We start from the raw sequence: 19,063 nt of genomic DNA, 5'->3' as shown, positions 1-19,063 counted from the left end.
ATAATGTAATTTTTTCTATGCAGAGCTTCAGTCTGCTTGGAAGACATTTGGATTGGTTACACAAGTCCTTATGTAAGGTACAAACACAGCCTCAGGTTTTGAGTGCCCAAGAATGCTCCTTCCAAGCAGGTTAACAGGCACAGAGACACCATGTGATGGTGTAAGGGCTCCCCAGAACATCTCTGGGACAACTCTGGCTCATAGAAGCAGCTGCTTTCGTGCAACCTCAGCTACTGCTGGGCTGCTTTTTACAGGGTTGGGTGAGTCTTTGGCTGGGGGAGCTTAAATGTGTTTCTAATGTGCGTGTCCAATAATTACCTGTTAAACAGACCGGCAATCTGGCTGAAGCCAACGCTTCTGAGGAAGATAAAATACGAGCTATGATGATCCAGTCTTGCCGTCAGTACGATCCAATCAAGTAAGTGTTGGCAAAGTCCTACCTGTTCTTTGAAGACTGTGGAAACATTGTAGAGATGGTTGTTGGAACAAGAGAGACGCGTACATACCATTTTCTTTTTTCCCCAAAACCTTTTAGTTACGTGAAGAAACCCTTGGGTCCACCTCCACCGTCCTATATTTGCTTTCGCTGCGGAAGACCCGGCCACTATATAAAGAACTGCCCAAGAAATGGGGTAAGATTGTGGGGGGCTTCTGGTGTCACTTGGTTTTTAATGGTTTTACCTTGGCAGTTACACAGCAATTACATGAATACCCCTATTAGGAATTGTGTCTCTTGGGCTGAAATACAGAGGTTCTATGGCAGTGGTGCAAAGCCCTTCAAAATTCCAGGGAAAGCTGGGATTTTCAATGGGAAATTTTCTTTCTTCGAGGTCATAGTCCTTATATATGTCCATAGATCTTTCTCTATGAACTTTAATGTATATTTTTATATATTTCAATGTTACTGCAAATTTTTCTCGTCTTAACTCTTTTTAATGACACTTTGCAGTTTTCAGTATTTTGTAGAAAAAGATGACGTTTCTCTTGACCCCATCTATTGAATATTTGCGTGTTATAATTACACAAGTCTCTGGTTGAGTATTCATGCCATTTACTCACTGAACGTACATGCATCAGCTCTGAATTCAACCTTCACCTGTAGGTGGTGAATATCAGTTTCCCCAGTGGCCGATCCAGAGCCCTGCATTAAGGTCTCCCTCTGAACTGCGCTTTGGAGGAGGAGGGGGTTTGTGCCCCTCCTCTGAGGGGATGGGGAGCTGAGGGATATTTCACCCTTAAGGACCCTGAAGTTGAGCCAAAGAATGTCGACTGAGTTCAGAACACTGCTCGAGCCTTTGGAGCATCCTGGCTATATTCATTTAGGAAAAAGAGTATTTCAGTCGAGCAACCCTTAGGCTAGGTAAAAGGAGAGGATTAAAGGCTTTTCCTGCTTAAAATAGTGGTTGAAATGTCATTTTAAGTGTGGGTCTCAAGACGAGCTATGTCTGCATTGCTTTTCTTAACAGGACAGTAATTTTCAGTCTGTTCCCAGACTTTAAAAGTGCACAGGAATTCCCAGGAGTTTCATGGTGGAGGTGGAAGATCCCAATACAAAGGGCGCTATGCTGACAAAGACTGGAAGATATGCAATACCAATTATTAATGCGTGAGTATGGAATTAGTTGGTCTGACCAAAAAGCGAAGGAGAGAAGCCACGTGTCAGTGTCTGAGTGGCAATGCCACCAAGCTGGCCAGCATCTGTAATTACGGGGGAAGAAGCACTGTCATTGTATCTTAACCTTAAAATCTGTGATGATTTCTAATATTAAAATAGGACAGTGCTGCTGTTCACGCCCCTGAACGTTGGTTAAGCTTGTGGTATGCTAAGAATCCGTATTTCTGCAAAACATTTCAGTCATGTTTACAGTGGCGTCATTCTTTTTGCAAGCTGCTTTTGCTTCTGTTTTATCTTGCTACCGCTTCTTGCAGAATTTAACAAATAGCTGTTGGACTGAGATTCCCTCCCCCTCTGACATTTATCAGATCCCATGTGTGAAGCAGAGGGATGTTTACCTGTTGCTGTAAACTAAGAAAATCCTGCTGTGTGCTGACAAGAGTGGCTGTTTTAAAATGCACTCGGTAGCAGCTCTGTTCTTCCGTCATGGATCTCCTTTTGCAGAAGCTCTAACATAGACTTCTTCTTGCATTTATAAAACATAATTAAACAGAGACTGACTTTATCCTGAGTCTGCAATTTACATTTACCGTCTGGCAAAGGAGAGGTGGGATTCATTTCACCAGGTTTCTAGCTGTCAGAAAATGATTTCTCTAGTCTGAGCTAATTTCTTAGTTGATCCAATGAATGGAAGAGTTCTGCAGAAGGAAAATTGTTCCCGCCTCCCTTTTCTTGTGCTCTGGCTATAGAAAAGTAGTTTAAACTAAATGCCTGTATTTTTGAAGGCTAATGTGGAGTGAGAATGCCACCTACTGTCTTCATTGGACAAAATCCAAAGCTTGGGAAAGTTCTCCTTTACCCATCTTTAACTTTTTTTCTTTTTCCTTCCCCATCCCCCCTCCAGGGAAGCTTATGCCAGAGGAAAGAAGGAAAAGCCTCCCTTTTTACCAAAGGAGCCATCCTCTTCCTCCTTTTCTTCAGACGACCCTATTCCAGAGGAGCTCTTATGTTGCATTTGTAAAGAAATCACGGCCGATGCAGTTATTATTCCCTGCTGTCGAAACAGTTACTGTGACGAATGTAAGTGTTACTCCCATGTTTGTTAATTCAAAACATCACACCTGATCTTCTGACAGCAGAAAGATCATAACATTCCTTTGTTACCAGCTCTGTTTAATACTTCAGTATACCCCGAGTAGGAAAGGACTCTTCTTGTAGAAAGGAAAAAACAAAGGCAGAAGGCTTTTTTCCTTTTTATGCATCTAGTTAAATCCTCTTTCCATGCAGAAGGATGAGTACAAGAAGAGTGCGTAATGCCGCAGCTGATTATGGTATTGGTTATCAAATGCATTGAGTTTGTGCACAGTCCTTTCTCTCATACAAAACTATAGAGCCAACGCTGGTGACTTACTGTGGTCTGCAGCAAATGGCTCGTTAGGCATTTAATCCACATTCTTCTCCACGGGAGAGTTGGTTAAAACCGTCAGAACTTGAACCTACTAATGGTTTTTGGAGATGTGTCTTATTCATGAACCTTGAGCTTGGGGACTTCTCACTGTGCTGGACAGTGGAGAACAGACTAGTCAGAACATCAAGACACGGCCTGCTCTACGTCTTCAAATGTTACAGTAGTGAAATATCAAAACTGGGCAGCTATTTCCTGCATACTAGAAATTTTTTACACTGCTGAGCATTTATAGCTTCATGCTCTCAATTCAGGACCATATTCACCCATTAACCATCTAAGGGCTTTTATAACTAATTAGAACCCCAACAATTTCCTTAGTTTAGCTAAAACCTATTTTGATGATTCTGATTATACCCAGGTATTAGAACGGCATTACTGGAACGTGAGGAACACACATGCCCACCATGTCATCAGGCAGGTGTTTCTCCCGATACTTTAGTTGCCAACAAGTGCCTACGCCAGGTAATGCAGTGACTTTTAGATAAACTGTTTGTAAGAAAAGTCTAGTCAGTCAATTAGCTGAATGGGAAGAAAATATTAATTTACACCTCCTTAAACAAGGCTAAATGGAATAAATTTACTTTGCAAATACATGACCTGTTGTTACAGAAGCTGACAACTCTTGAGAGACAAGCTGGCAAATTCAGGTCACACTTGTGTTTAACAGGATTGCCTCAGTTTCAAATTCAGTGTTAACACCGGAGTGCCTTGCACACAGATAGTCTGAGTTACCAGTCATTAACACCAGTGTTTAATGGGATGTGTTCATGTATCACCGAAGGGTTTGGCTTCGAAGGGACCTTAAAGCCCATCCAGTCCAACCCCCCTGCCACAGGCAGGGACACCTTCCACTAGCCCAGGTTGCCCAAAGCCCCGTCCAACCTGGCCTTGAACCCTTCCAGGGATGGGGCAGCCACAGCTTCTCTGGGCAACCTGTGCCAGGGCCTCACCACCCTCACAGGGAAGAATTTCTTCCTTACATCTAATCTGAATATATCCGTATGTTGGTTTATTTTAGGATGGAGAGTATATACGGGAATACACAAGTAATTTTACTCTGTGGAGGCTTTTGTTCATTGAGCTACTGAAGGTTCATGTTACCTCTTCGTAAATGTTTTTCTGCCTCTAGGGTGTGAACAACTTCAAAAATGGAACTGGGTATGCACAGGTGATCCGTAAGCAGAGGCAGCAGCAGCAGCAGCCACCAGCACATCCACCAGCTCTGACCCCTCCTGCTGCGCTGGTGGCTGCCACGGGATGTCCTCAATCTTCCCCGCTGTCAATCCGTGGTTTGCGGGAAGAGAAGGTAGGTTTTCTCCCACCATATGCAGTGATTCTCGTATTTCAGTAGAGCTTATTTTCCAACTGTTTGCACTGATTCACAAGGGCTATCTGGTTCCTGGACTGAGACAGCCAGCATTGCCGAGTCTTCTGGGCTACCAAGGACGATCGATACCTACAACTGGTAAGTAACCGTAACTTACAAATTTCTCTTAAAAAATTCTCTTCAGGTAAACTGAAAGGGATTTTTTTTCTCTCCCCATGCCAAAAGGTCATCCAGTGAGAGCTGGCAAAATTCGCTCGGCAAGTGGCAGACCAGACTGGGAAGTGTAAGTATGCTACAGAAATTCAATATGTTGGTGCTTGTAACCTGTTAAACGAGGCCGTAACACATAATGGACACAACAGCTGATTTATAAGGGAATAAGTATGCACAGATCGTTGTGGAGAATACATGTGGTAATTAATTTTTAAATGGCTTAATTTGAATTGGCCTTCACAAAGGGGATCTGTGCTCTCAGGAAGATTATTTAAAATAAAACTGCAGTACATGATTGAAAAGAGGACTCTGAAGAATGAAGTCTTTCTGAGGAAATCATAATTACATATATAAATGAAACATAATTAAAGGATCAGATGGAAAGGCACCCTCTTGATTATTGGCTGAATAGGGCTGAAGAAGTTGATTTCCCAATAGAGATCAGCCTCCAATATTCTTTTTAACACCTTAGTTAATACTGATTGAGCAAACTATTGGAAAAGGCAAGGCTGTTATTTTACTATTTAGTCATCTCAAGTAGCCAAGCTGCTTTCTCTTGGTTGGAGAGAGAGGAGTCTCTTTTGGTTTATTGCAGCGTCGTTAGTCCTTCCTTTTGGTATCTCTGTGTTATAGATCGATTGTAAGGGTGCATTGTGTGTATAAAATCTTAAAGATAAGTCAAAACAAAAACCAGGGTCCATCCCACAGATTGTCTAAAACCTCAAGTTCAGTAAGCAAAAACTAACAATTCAGGGCCAAGAACGGGCCAAAGACGTCACCATGAGGCAACAACCTAGGAAGCGTGTGCGGAAGATGTTAAAAGAAGTTTGAGAGAAGATGAGTTAATGTCTGTGCAGTACTTTGAAGATCAGAACTGTGAAGTATTAAGCATGTCAAGGTGTGGCAGAAGAGCGCTTGGCACGTGTCTCTTTTAGCACGGGCAGCCTCAGCCACAGTTGCCCAACTGACTATAAGAAGGGGAGACTGAGGGATTTGTTGGGGGTGAGGATGTGGAAGGCAAGTATGAGGACCAAGAAATGAGCGTAGTCTCAAATGAACAAAAAGCAGGAGAAAAATGCTTAAGTTGAGAACAAGAAGTGCTCGCCACCACGCTCCTCCTCCATTCACTTTCCTCTTTAAAATCAGGGCAGAGTGTAACAAGCAGTGACTGGTGTTTTGGGGTTTCTTTAGAAGCTCAAATCGAGGACGCCCGCACAGTGAACGTACCCAGAGGACTCAGGCCCCAGCACTACCAGCATCAACACGCTCTCTGTGCTTGTGCCTCCACCTCCCTTGTATCCTCCACCACCCCCCGCACTTCCCCTTCCTCCAGGGGTACCACCACAATCATTTCTTCTTCAGTTTCCACCTGTGCAGCCTCCATCTGCTGGGTGCACTCTCCCTCCTCCAGGATATCCCCCACTCCTGCAGACACATCACCGGCTTGAGGACCAGCAGCAGTTCCAATGGCTCATTCAAATGCCATCCCAATGACACAAGCACCTCCTTTGGAGAATCGTAGAAACACTGAGGTTGGAAAAAACCTTTAAGATCATTGAGTCCAACCGTTAACCCAACACTGCCAAATCCACCACTAAACCATGTCCCTCAGCGCCACATCTACCTGTGGATGGTGACTCAACCACCTCCTTGGGCAGCCTGTTCCAGTGCTGACAACCCTTTCAGTGGAGAAATGTTCCCCAATAGCTGATCTAAACCTCCCCTGGTGCAACTGGAGGCCGTTGCTTCTCCTCCTGTTGCTTGTTACTTGGGAAAAGAGACCAACACCCACCTTGCTACAGCGTCCTTTCAGGGAGTTGTAGAGGGCGATGAGGTCTCCCCACAGCCTCCTTCTCTCCAGGCTAAACACCCCCAGTTCCCTCAGCCGCTCCTCACAGGACTTGCTCTCTAGACCCTTCACCACCTTCGTTGCCCTTCTCTGGACGCGCTCCAGCCCCTCAGTGTCTGTCTTGTAGTGAGGGGCCCAAAACTGAACACGGTATTTGAGGAGCGGCCTCACCAGAGCCGAGAACAGGGGGACCGTCGCTCCCCTGGTCCTGCTGCGATTTCTGACACAGCAGGGTGTCTTTGGCCTCCCTTGTCTAGGGAGGAGTTTGACAGAGAACAACGAGACTTAAAGAAGAATGGGGGCTTGACTCAATGAAGTTGGGCTGTTTTTCATGTTTGTGTTTCGATGGCCTGTCAGACAGCAGTTACACTCGAGTGCATCTGACATCAGCAAAACTGACAGAGTGTTTTCTCCAATAGACTTTCTGGGTGCAGATGGTGAACATGCAAAACTAAACCAAGACAAATGTCATCCTAAAACTTTCCCTAAGACTTGTAGGAATTCTAAACTGGGGTTGCTTAAATAGCATGTCCACCTTTACATCTGCAAGCAGTATGCATTTTCTCACACTGGCCATGTTTTGTTTCTTGGTGTCTTTCTGTAATAAAGGTCAAGCTGTAATTGTAATAAAGGTCAAACTTATTTTAACAGGGAAAAGAAGAAGTCCAGACTCGATGAGTTTACAGATGGTTCAGGAGCGGATGGAATCTAAAAAGACTCCAAAGGAGCGTAGGCATTCCTTTTCCAGGTAACTGCTTTACATGTCCTTAATGGAGGAGCAGGCTGGCTAAAGGAATCAGGAGGATCTCCACTGCCCTCTCCAGGTGGATGGGATGATTCCAGGGATTAGCAGGGAGAGGAGTTCTGTATGTAGGGTACTAGCTCAGCTATGGCAGAGATTACAGTTGGCTGAGAGTTACAATTTGGCAGCAGTAGCTGAGGAGCAGGTGTCTCCTTCACTGAAGCTTCTCTGCAGTGACACCCTTCACCTCCTGACAGCCATGAGGAGGCCAGAACCTGAAGAGGTCTAGTGCCTGGATTTTCTGTGTCTCCCTGTTCTGAGTGTAACCGTTGCCTCAAAGCACCTGGGAGGAGAAATGGGAGAGAAATTGTCTTCACCTCCTCTTTTGTTTATCTCCTGTGGGTACACGGGGAGACGTTAACCTGGACTGCAAACTGGTGGCTTTCCTAGGAATTTCACTGGAGCAGATGGAGCAGAGGAGCCAGGAGTCATGCGGCCTCACTTCGGAAGGCGTGTGCCTTGCTGTCTGCCAGCACTGGTGGTTTTGGGCCTCTGCCGAAACCCTGCTCATGCTCCTTGATCTCTACTGGCTGCGCAGGCGGAGGAGCGCTGACTGTGACAGCGGCAACCAGTGGGGAAGCTCCAGCGATGCTGATGAGGAGGGAGAGGAGGATGACTGCGAGGGCAAAGCAGACCCCAATGACACCTTGGCTCAAGCCAACTCTCGAGTGGGGACCCCCGCTTCATCTGCCAAGCCCTTCCCAAGAACTCCTTTCTGACAGGGCTGCGTCCAGCCTAGGGATGGGGCAGCGCCTACGAACACCTGAGCACCCCCAAGAACAACATCACCAACCGCCTGCTGCTCGTGCCCCTGAGACCACCCCTCGGGCACGTCTTCCACCAGAGCTGGGCACCGTGGGGGATCCGCCAGCGAGGCACTCCTGCATCCCCGGAGAGCACCTGCCAGAGAACGTGCTGTGCTTCCTCCTCTGCCCCGTGATGAGCTGAACAGAAGCCAGGTCCCCGCTTCCCACGCAGCCTCTGCATCTCCGTATAGCCTCTGCATCTCAAAATCCAATAAATGGGCTTGTTTTAAGAAATCCTGTGTCCGTGAGAATAGGGTATTCTCTGCCTGGCTTTCCTGAGTGCTTTGCAGCCTCTCCAGCCCAACAGCAAACCTGGGGCTCACATGCAGACGTGCGCCTTGAACAACCACCCTCTTTGCTCTGCAGCCTGGCAGAAGAAGGAGGAGCCGTGGCTCAGCAAGCTGAAGGAGGAGAGGTATGAGGCAAAGCCAGGCTCACAAACGCTGTAGCAAAACAACCCATATCTGCAGTTTCTGGGGCAAAACCGAGGCAGAAGACTGCTTTCTTTGAAGCAGTTGTGCTCTGGGACTTTGCCTTGTTAGATGGCTCATCAAGAGGACAAGCCTGAGAGCAAGCTTTTTCTGTACCTTGTACAGTTGTTAGTCAAGCAGTTAGCTTGGCCATGTTCATGATGGTAATGCCCTAAACAAATACTTTCAAGGCTCTGAAATTCAAAAAATCATCCTCCTACCTTGTAACCTAAATAGCAGCGCAATGCACCCCTGATTTCCAAGTAGTCAATGGATGATATGAGTAATTCCCCATCAACAGTGAGCTGAAAAGGTAAACCTATATTGTAACTCAACCTTATACATTTCTTTTTTCACTCTTGCCTTATAAGGATATAACAGGAGATCCTGTTTGTTATAACAAACAGGGTAGAAAATAGGAATGCTGGAAAGTGCAGAAAATCCTGGACCACCTTCTGCTTGCCCCACGACTAACTGTCATCTTTATTTGCAGTCTCAATAAAGCCACGTGTCTGGAGATCAGGGCATGCTGAGGCAGCAGGAGAGGCTTAGTCTGGCCAGTCATGAGACACTTGACTTTCAGATTTACCAAAAAGAAAGCCAGTACATCAAGGAGGAAGTTCCCCTCTAGCCTGTGGGGGTTTTGCTACTGCCCAGGCTGAATGCGCGCCTGCTTTCCAGCACTTTCTCCTGTGAATGCTTTTTGCAGAAGTAGAGGCTGGAGGGACCAGGTGCTGCATATACTGATGTCCTCGGTCATTGTGTTGTTTGCTGAGTCATTCTTCCAGATCAGAGAAGTGGCAGCTGAAGTCTGAATGTTTGACAGGTGGCATTCTCTTGGCAGGAACCGTGCGAAGGCTGGCAGACACCACCGCTGCAGGCACAGGAGGAGCCCTCTGTGCAGGTGGCACTTTGGATACTTAGTGAGCAGGTCTTGGCTGAGCTTTTTGACTCGTCCTTGCACATTGTTTTTGAGAGCAACTGTTCTAATGACTCCACTGAGAGAGGTTTGTGTTATTTTTTCTTTTTCATATGTGAATGTAGCAATGTAACAAGCAGAATAGCCATAAAACAGACTTGACAGTCCCATTCCGTAGTATTATGTGCTAAAAGGAAACTTTTTTTATTCCTTTACAGTTGTAGCTAGGAGAAGGGAGAAATGCATGTCCAGTCCCTGTTCCAATAAGTAAACCACAATGAAGAAAATAAAACAAACCAGCATCTGGAAGAGCAACTAGATGGACATTGCCCAACTTTGCCCCAAACTTTAGATTGTAGAGCTTAGTTTTCTCAGGTGTTCTGGGTGCAGGGGTTGGGTAGGGGGTCTCCTGATGGAGGTGGGAGCCGTGGGAAATTCAGGCCTGTTGGGATTCCACCATGTAGTAGCAGGTGGTGATGACAGGCAGGCGTCCTAAATGGGGTGGATTTACGGAGGAGCTGGAGAGGGCCATGATAAGCTGAGAGGCTGGGAACCCCGTTTCTTCCTCCGGTTCTTACTGCTGGATGCTGCGCATGTCCCAGGTGGTGTGATGGGGAGATGAAGCGCAGCCTCCTCCCAGTTCAAAGCTAAATGTGGCCCTGCAGATCCCAGGTGGATCCCTTCTCCAGTGAAGCAGACAGCAGAAGAGAGCTTTCCTTGGGCTGCTTTTGTGTGGACTCTGATGTCCTAGGTGCAGTGTGAAAACTCACCCCGGTCTTTAGAGAGGAGCCAGGCGCCAAGCTGTTCAGTGCTTTTAAAGCCGGCCTGCTTCTAGGCATGCCCAGGAACAAGTGTTTCCCACAGCTGAGAAGCTTTGCTGGTTGAGACAGAGATTGCCCTGGCGAGGTGGCAGACAGGGAGAGTGCTACTTCCAAAATTCTCCCTTTGGAGCTGGGCACCTGGCATCCTTTCATAAATCCAGCCTCCAGCCGCTGCAGGGTGTACATCGCTTCCCCAAGGAACTTGAAGTATATTGCCATCCCTTCAAGCAGAACAAATAGTAGTGCCAGGTATACGAAAAATCTTCTGAGGTGACACTATGTGCTTCCTTAGGAAAGATAAGTGTCTGTTCTAAGTCAGATAAGTCAGTATGTGGATTTACACATCCGTTTTATAAAGCTGTCATATGCAAGTTGAGTATCATGTTATACGACTGTCTGTATTTCTTGAACCTCCAGTTTCAATGTTCCTGATGAGGTTGGTGTAGCAAAGTAGCATCTTTCCATCTCTGATTGAAAGAGCCTTTTTGTTTGAAGAGGAAGATAAGTCACCCAGACTGTTCCCTTCTACTCTGTGAACATGTGTTCCCCCTGACAAAGGTCATTTCAGGCTGAGGAGAGACAATTGATGGGAGCCAGTTTTAAGGTGGTGTTGGAACAGCTCAAACTGCGTATAGAAGCACAGGAAAATACTTAGGTTGGGCTGATTCCTGTATGAGGAATCTCCTCAAGGTCTATAAAGCAGGAAACAAAAATACTTGTAATGCTCTTTGTCTGTTCCAACATCCACTTGTGGCTGCTCTACAAATCCATGAATTGAAAACAATTAAGAAACACACAAGCTCAGATGATCGTGATATGCAGAATCTACATGACGGCTCTCAGCCACTCTCAGGAATTAGTTTGTAGTGACTGTGTTTAGGGAAGAGCTTGACTGGTTGTGGTTTCACAGCATACACAAGTCACATTCTGTATTTATTTTGAGATCTGCAGTGCTTATAACTTGCATTAATGCAGTTCCCATTGCTACCAAAACGATAGTATTTAGATGAGGTCAGAAAACTGCTTCATGAGCTAAATTTTGACTATTTGATAACAAACCTTCTTCCAAAGTGAGAAGAGTAAGCAAGCTAGATGAGCGAAAATCAAGATAAGGAACTAGTTTAGATCAGACAACGTGCAGTATGAATTGAGGGGAAAGAGTAAAATCAAGCTTAGCTCTAAAGGCAGGGAAGCAGGATCCACACTGCAGTTCTTCCCCAAAATCATCTGTCTGGTATTGAGCTGGAAGTCTCCTCGCCCAGCAGGTTTGAACAATTGATGGAGACTCACACTGGAAGTTTTGCTCCACGTCTCCTCTGACTGCATCTTTGCCAGCTGCCCGAGTTCCCAGCTGTTACTGCGCCGTGCAGTCAGCTGAGCCGTGATCAACAGCTCTGTCTGATGAGGGAGCACAGGCAGGCAGTCGGGTGGGCATCCGCCCACGAGTGGGGAGCGACGGCTTCACTGGGCAGTGCGGTGGGACGGGGAGGGGCTGCCTGTTGGTACCCTCAGGGTTGGCGGTGCCAGGCATTGCTGTGCTCAGCTTCTCTCCGTCATTCTGGGAGCACAGCTCCCACTGCTGAGCTTGATGACTAAAGTGCATCGAAAATAAGAGGGGGCGGTTGGGTACTGCAAGCCGAGATCCACAGCAGAGAGCGTGCCAGGCAGGAACACACCCCCACCTGTCCCCAGGAGATGCAGAGAGGAGTGCCCGTCTCCCAGACTTGGCCACCTACTTGTAGTCCTGGGTGTGCCCACGTGTGTGCCTCGGCTTCACTCTGAACTGGAGCCAGACCTCCTCTGTCAGTGCAGGCAACTAGCACGTTTCATTCCTTTGAAATATGGCCTGTGCTAGTGCTACCCCCCTGTTTTGTGTCGCAGCTGAGCGGTCAGAGCTCGGGGGAAAGATCCGAGTTCAGTGCCCTCCTTAGACCAAAGGAGTTCAAATCCACACCTCTCCTACGAGTTCTTGAACCCCTGCGACCCGCGGAGCATCCTCAGCTTCCTCCACTGACTTTAGACCTCGTGGTAGTAGAGAGTAGGAGACATGAGCAGAGGGAGAGCATGTGGGAGCAGCTTCTGCCACCCAAAGAACAGAGCAGTCCGTGTGGAGGAGAGTGCTGGGTCCTGTTCCTTGCTCCCAGGATTATACTCGCCTTTACCCAGTTACTGTTTCATGCAAAATATATAGTACGTCCAAGGCAAGAGTCTCATGTATAGTCATAGTAAATAAGTAAGAAGTCAAAGGCCAGGGACCGGAGCCCAAACCCAGCTGTGGGCATGACACTGTGGATCGAGTATGTTTCCCACTGGGAGACTTTGCCCTCAAATTGGGTCATTTTTAGGGGTGTTAGTTGAAGAAAAGCCTGAAATGCTAAAGCAAGACTTCATCACTTCTTTGCAGCTTCTTTTTCTTATGTTTGTCAGTGCATGTGAGCAGTGTGGTTTTCTTTCCTAGATGGTGTACAAAACCAATCTTGCAGGAACAACCCCATATTAAATAGAAAAGAAGCAGCATTAGTGATTCCTGGAAATATACTGCTTATGCTGGTAAAGATTGGAACTGGAGATGTAGCTGAGAGTTAAAGGTTTTAAGAGGAATTAAGATAAATCCCTTAAAAATACAGGTGCTTTCAAAAGTGGGCATTACAACTGAATTCTCTCTACTTTTCCAGCTGCTTCTAATGGCTTTGCTGGAACAAGTCAGGCGCTTTCTCTTCCCTTGGGGTCTCTAAATAAAGCCATCTACAGAGACAGCATGCCACTTATTCCTCTGGTTGCTGTGCCGGAGTGGTGAACATACATGTTCATATTTTAGTCTCTGCCATATGACAGGATGCTTTTGAAGGCAAGGAAGCTCAGCAAATTAAGTGCTTTAAGTTTTTAGGACAATGTGTTTACCTGTTCAGGTCTTACTTGGAAAAGTAGGTTTGGGAGGAGTGTGATACCAAGACAGCATTTGGTATCTTAGTCTCTTAGATGGGAGAGTTTTGTTTATCAGGAAAAGTCAGGCAAGATGTGCCCATCACCATCAGCTCTGTGAAGGATTTCATAGAGATTGTGCACCTGAAGGTTTATCTGCCCCATTGGGGATGATGGGAGCTGCAGCAGCATCTCCCCTCATGGGAATGATGGCAAAACTGGGGTTCCTGGTACGTCTGCAGCCGCTGGCCGGGGGTGTCTGTGCGCAGGATGGCGCCCAGACATTCTCAGGTGAGAGATGCTCCCCCCTGACCAGCTGTTCAGAGCATGTTGGAAGCTTATTTCCAGCCCCTCAGATAAAGTCATCATACACAGTTGTGGCTGCAGCGTGAGATCTGGAGATGGCTTGGGACATTTGCCTTTTGAGAGACTGAAAAAAATCCTTACTTTAGGGTGGGTTTTTCCAGACGAGAAGATTTTCTTAGTACACCTACCTGTTGCTGGCCTCAGCAAGACAAGAGCAGTTTTCCTTGTATATGCCAGAGCTTGGGAAATAAAAGCTGTGATCCGTAGAAAGTCAGTAATCGAGTAGATGACTTAACCCCCGAGAATCACTTGAGAGCCACGTGTGATTATTGGATTATTTAAAGGCTACTGGAACGGCCTTACCATGCCTCTGGGCCCCATGAAAACCTGCGTATGTGTGTACTTATACACATGCATCTACCCTGCTAGCCAAGGTGTACATCAGCTCAGAAACCAAAAGGGAAGCAGCTTTCCTCCCAGCGCGTAGCATTTTCCTGTGGTTTAAGGCAAGGGAAACCTACAGTTACAGCCGTGTGCTCCTGAAGGAGCCACGTGAGCAGCCTCATTCACGCGTTGGTGGCTGTGAGAAAGCAAACAGGTTGTCACGACAAATGTCTCAGCCGAGTCCTAACACGGCTTCTGTAGCGTGAAGGGTTTGTGTCCAAATGTTTTTTCTGCTCTTGTTGAAGTACCAGTTCTGAAGAAATGTTGAACATCTGGAACAAATCCAGCGCTTGTCCTGAGATGTTTGAAAATTCACACAACTTCTAAAGTTCACATGGGATGGGCAAAAGAAGTGATTCACTGTTATTTTGAAAACAGTCTTTGAGTTCTAATTTCCATCATGTTTTGACTCTTCCTTTTTTCTTTCCAGGGAGTGAAGACAATTGTAGCTCGTCAAGGAGCAAGGGCAGTATTTCAGAGCCTGGAGTCCACGCGTCTGCTGCTGGAAGCACAAGGTCTTCTTTTTCTTGCAACTAAGCAAAGGAATTTTTCCTGGATAGTGCAAGTGCTGCTAGTGTCAATTAAGGCTTTTACATTTTGCGAGGACTGTTTTTCCCAAAATATTTGGAGCTCCACATGGGGTCACTGGTCCTTCCGCGTCCATTGCACCGCAGCTTGGCCGTCACTTCACTCTTGTTTATCACACTGGACCATTTCCCTTGTCTCTTTCCATGGGTGTAAATCATAATCCAGCTCCCAGTCCTCCTTCTCCCCAGAACAACTGATCTGCCCGTGGAGGGCCCACTACGTACAGATGTGGAGTCCCATTGAGGTTCAAGAAGAGGTGCTGTAGGCTGAGTTACCCCTGGATCATTAGTTTTGGAATTCTGCAATTTCTTGCTAGTCAGTTGGAACACCGTCAATATTTTCACGAGACATGCCATCTTTTAACAAAGCTGTAAATGTTTTCTTATGAGAAATCCTGTTTTCACTGCCTTTAGGGTTGCCTCGAGTATCTCGATTCCCTGCACTCCCTTGGGGACCCCACTCTCCAGGGTCACCCAGCTGCTGTTTTTTTTCTATCACATCACAAAGGGGATTTCCTGTCTCATTAATCAAAAGAGTCATGATTACATTTTCATATGCCGGTGGGGCAGTCTTAATTAATCGATTCCTGCGAGTAACCGTTAAAGCACCAACCATGATCACATCAGGGTGTCCTACAAAGATTGCCATTTTCATCCCTTTCTCCTTCATTCATTGTTTAGTCTCACAAAGTATACCAACTTAAAAATTTCTTGGAATCCCCTGGATCTAGGGTTACGCGTGCCACTCCCTGATTGTGCAAACACACCACCCAAGAGAGCAGGGGTTCCCCCGGCCTCTGTTTAAATCTTTCAGTTCTATCATTTATGTCATGCTGAGTACGATCTTCTACCAGATCCTTCCTTCCTTGTTGCCCATTAACATCTAATTCTGTTTTCCATCTCCACGCTGGTTTCACATCCACTATTTCATCTGGGGACCAGCCTCATCAGAACCTGTAGAATCCCAGATATCTCCATCCCATCTATCGGGATCCCACTGCACACCCGCTTCTGCAATCACTGCACGTGCTTTCTTACAATTCACTCATCCCCTTCTTCTTTTATACTGTGCAACCTGTACTGCAGCTCTTTCGGCTACAGTCTGATAAGTATCCAACTTATTGGCAATTTTGGCACTGTAACGTTACAATTTGACCCTGCAAATCACACATTTGTCGCTCCATGTGGGAAAACAATTGTTCTTTCAGTTGGTGCTGTTTCCGATGTGCTGCTAACGAAATCCATCCCTGTCTTCCCAAACCCACAATTTCTTTTCCTTTTTCAATAGGCAATATTTTGGATGTATTTTAACACATCCAGCTGTTTGGCTTCTTTCAGCCGTCCTTCCCATTGTTTGCATGGTTCTCTGACCTTAGCCCACTCGAGAGCCAGTGAGCTATTGGGAGTGCTTTCCCATCCGGGAATTTCAGATGGAGCAGATTCATTACGTTTAGGTTTAAAAAGTGGCATTTTGTTAGAATCCTGTCCGTGATGCCAAATTTGTTTTGCCTATTGACGGGGTCAACAGAGGGGACACAGACACCAAGTTAAAATGATAAGCTTATTTTACTTTAGTTTACAGCAGCAGAAAGAATAAGCGAGGTAATGCACCTGATCATTACCACATAGAGTGAGCTATAGTGATTAAGAAAGATACATCACCAGTTGCCCCAATGCTTTACCATCATGCAGATCCGTGCTTCAGCTGGGGAGCCCCATCACAGCGAAGGATCGGGGAACCGCTCCCGGCAATTGGGAAGTCCTACACAGTGTGGCCACCTGTAGGTGAGGTCTCCATCTTCGCTGTGAGAGGGTCCTGCTTTTATACAGTTTAACAAACAAATCATATAAAAAAAGCAGCACAGAAACATCTGGTAGGTTGGCTTCACTTCCTTTGGGTGCATCCCAGATCTGTCCAGGATCCCAGGCACATCCAAGGAGTTCCTGTCTTCTAGGAAACAGCTGGCTTAGGGTCCAAAACTATATATTCTTTAACTATAGTTTTCAGAGGATATTAGCATGGTCATATTTCATGCTGATATGATACTGCTTGGGAGGTTCACTCAGAAGTCAAGTCCTAGGTTCGAGGCCTGTGGTTCAGGCTTTGGTTCAAGGCCTATGATTCAGGCCTTTTTATGTCAAGCGTATGGAGTAGAGGCACTCGAACCCCTGTAGCTCTTTCAGTGGGACTCTAACCCCAAGCCAACAACCCAGGCATCCTCCAAACTTTCATCTGGTAGAACTTATCCAAGAGGGGACTCGAACCCCTTGGGTACCCTTATAGCCCAGCCTCGCGAGGCTTTCAGCACATCTTGCAGGCAGGCAACCAGAAATCCCAGAAGAACGCCTTTAATCTTACCAGGTGACTTGCACCAAGCTCTTTGGTCTGGGGATCGGAGGTTGTCCCCGAGAATCCCTTGGTGCTGGCTGGAGATCCTGTGGTCCCACGGATCCGTCGAGATTCAGCAGCAGTGTCCCATCTGGGGTGCCAAAATGTTACCATAAATCCGGGGTGTGTGTGACCACAGTCACCATGCAGCTCGACCCCCAAAGTGTGGCTTCTAGTTTTAACTCTTCCCTTTTAGCGGTTGAGAAGTTTCGGTCTTTATTGGGGCGGGTGCAGGGCTGCAGGACTCAACCCTTTCCCCTTCCTTCTCCACCAGACACCCACCACGGGAGAGTGCCCATGCGTTCAGAGCGGTGTCCCAGAGGCACGGCTGCTGCAACGCCAGCGAGTGCCTGTGTCCAGGAGGCAGGGAGCAGGCCGAGGAAGAGGGGTAAGTTGCCAAAGCACTGATCTAGAGCTCTGCGTGGGCTCTCTGTCTCCCCACAGGCTTGGGGAGGAAGGACTAAGAACAAGGGCTCTGCCAGGCAATCCCTTGCTTGAGTCGCTTTGTCCTAACAACCAGCAACCCCTTGTCTTCCCCAGGCCCTAGCAACTGCTCCTGTGCAGCTCCTGTGGGGCCAAAGGCACCCACCAACACTGCTCTGACCTGAGGAATGAAGAAACCTCCTGGGAGTGTGACAGCTGTGCTGGCCTCAGCACTGGTAAGAGGCAAAGCACCAGGTGCCCCTGGGCTGGAGCTAGTGTCCAGGCTAAGCCTGGTAGCAGGGGCTTAGGCTGGGCTTGGCTCCAGGAGTGCTGGGGACACCACGATGGCCTCTCCCGCCCCGGGCCCGGGTGGCCATGCCACTGACCTTCTTGCCTCCCCTCACAGCCTCCAGTGACAGTTCAGAGCTTGCCAGCCCCAGCACCGCCAGGCAGGCAGCACTGGGTCACCCTGCAGCTCCGCAGTGCCTGGAAGCAGCAGTCACTGCAGCCACCCCAGGCCAGACCGGGTGCAAGACCACGCACGATTAGAGCGTCGGGCACAAAAACCATCCAGCGGCCTGGAGAACACTTCTGAGCGGTCATGTGTCAGCCCCAAGTGCTGGCCCCTATCACCAGCACAATAAAGTTGGTTGCTCACCCCATCTGTACCAGGAGATCCCACATTAAATGTCTTGGCACATGTCAGATCAGCACTGAGAGCATCCGCTGCCTTCTAGTGACAGGTCACGAATCTTTAGTCTCGTGCTAGGTTTCCACCTGCAAACACTTCCGTGTACTTCTTGCATCTGCTTTTGTCCTTACAAAACCGACAGTCGGTCTCTGGGTCTTTTGCTTTGTAGTCAATGATATTATTTTATAGTTTAGTTCATCTGCATGTCTCTCTTTCTCTCAGTCCCTCTCTGGTTTGCATAGCTGAATAATCTCATAACCTGTTCAAGAATAACCAGCTGCATATTCCTGTACTACAGAATACAACGTAGGAGGGAAAGGCAGAAGTGTCTCATCAGGACACGTAACAACGCAATGGGGTTGGCAGTTTCAGCTGTGTTTGGCAGTGGTGGTTGCTGTAGCCCTGGGCTAGCTCGGTGCTTCCAGCTCCAACACACTGCACAGGTTGAGTTTCTCACCGGGTTCTGCCCATGCCTTTGGTTGGTGCGGGGTCTGTGTGGTTGGCTGCAGCGTGGCTTCGTTCCTTACCTGATTTATCTGCTTTGGGAAGATTTTGAGCTGTTGCACAGGTGGGACTGAGCAGGGAAGCTGTCTGGCTTTGGGCTCTTGCATGATTTCGTTAATGCAAGGACACTGAATACTTTTTGGTTTATGCCTGTTGTTCGGTCCAGGCACATCAGCCTCTGAGAAAGGGAACAGTCTAAAGGCCGCAGGTTTTGTTCTGGGCGCTGTCTGGCTGGTGTCCGCTGTGGAACTGGTGCCACAGGTGTGATGTCGAGAGGTGCTGGGACTGCTTTCTCGAGGAAGAGCTGCAGGGCTGGAGAAGTCCAAGCTTCCAGGGACTGGCCTGCACGTGTTGTGTAGAAGTCAGACCACCGTGGAACACTTGCCTCCTCACGTGAGCTCCAGTTGCTGATACGAGGCGTGGTGGGGCCTGAAACCGAGTAAATGCCATCCTGAAGCTGTGTTTTCCACCATATTATCTGCACACTTGAACATCGTTTCCCCATAG

General features: G+C 47.4%; 1 protein-coding gene and 1 long non-coding RNA gene across 2 annotated transcripts; both read left to right on the top strand.

Annotated features, from left to right (window-relative positions):
- The first annotated feature begins 2,550 nt into the window (after nt 1-2,550).
- Nucleotides 2,551-14,528, top strand: LOC141927326 (E3 ubiquitin-protein ligase RBBP6-like). Its single transcript, XM_074834491.1, has 7 exons — nt 2,551-2,695; nt 4,213-4,389; nt 4,470-4,548; nt 4,636-4,693; nt 7,124-7,220; nt 9,395-9,557; nt 14,393-14,528. Exons 1-5 carry the CDS (start codon nt 2,651-2,653, stop codon nt 7,182-7,184), a joined length of 420 nt encoding a protein of 139 aa, XP_074690592.1. The 5' UTR covers nt 2,551-2,650; the 3' UTR covers nt 7,185-7,220; nt 9,395-9,557; nt 14,393-14,528.
- Nucleotides 14,529-17,209: 2,681 nt separating this feature from the next.
- On the top strand, nt 17,210-18,066 carry LOC141927327 (uncharacterized). Its single transcript, XR_012624365.1, has 3 exons — nt 17,210-17,326; nt 17,479-17,597; nt 17,768-18,066. It is a non-coding gene; the product is annotated as an uncharacterized LOC141927327 (long non-coding RNA).
- The last annotated feature ends 997 nt before the right edge of the window (nt 18,067-19,063 follow it).

This window comes from Strix aluco, chromosome 9 (genome assembly GCF_031877795.1).
Source record: "Strix aluco isolate bStrAlu1 chromosome 9, bStrAlu1.hap1, whole genome shotgun sequence".
Lineage (NCBI taxonomy): Eukaryota > Metazoa > Chordata > Aves > Strigiformes > Strigidae > Strix > Strix aluco.
Note: the sequence above shows the minus strand (reverse complement) of the source record. Positions and strands in the feature narration are given on the sequence as shown.

Excerpts from the sequence above, each read along its gene's own strand:
- LOC141927326 (XM_074834491.1), top strand. The coding sequence starts at position 2,651 with ATGCAGTTATTATTCCCTGCTGTCGAAACAGTTACTGTGACGAAT. Across the intron at positions 4,390-4,469 it reads GTGGTTTGCGGGAAGAGAAG|GGCTATCTGGTTCCTGGACT; the intron begins GTAGGTTTTCTC and ends CTGATTCACAAG. Across the intron at positions 4,549-4,635 it reads ACGATCGATACCTACAACTG|GTCATCCAGTGAGAGCTGGC; the intron begins GTAAGTAACCGT and ends CCATGCCAAAAG.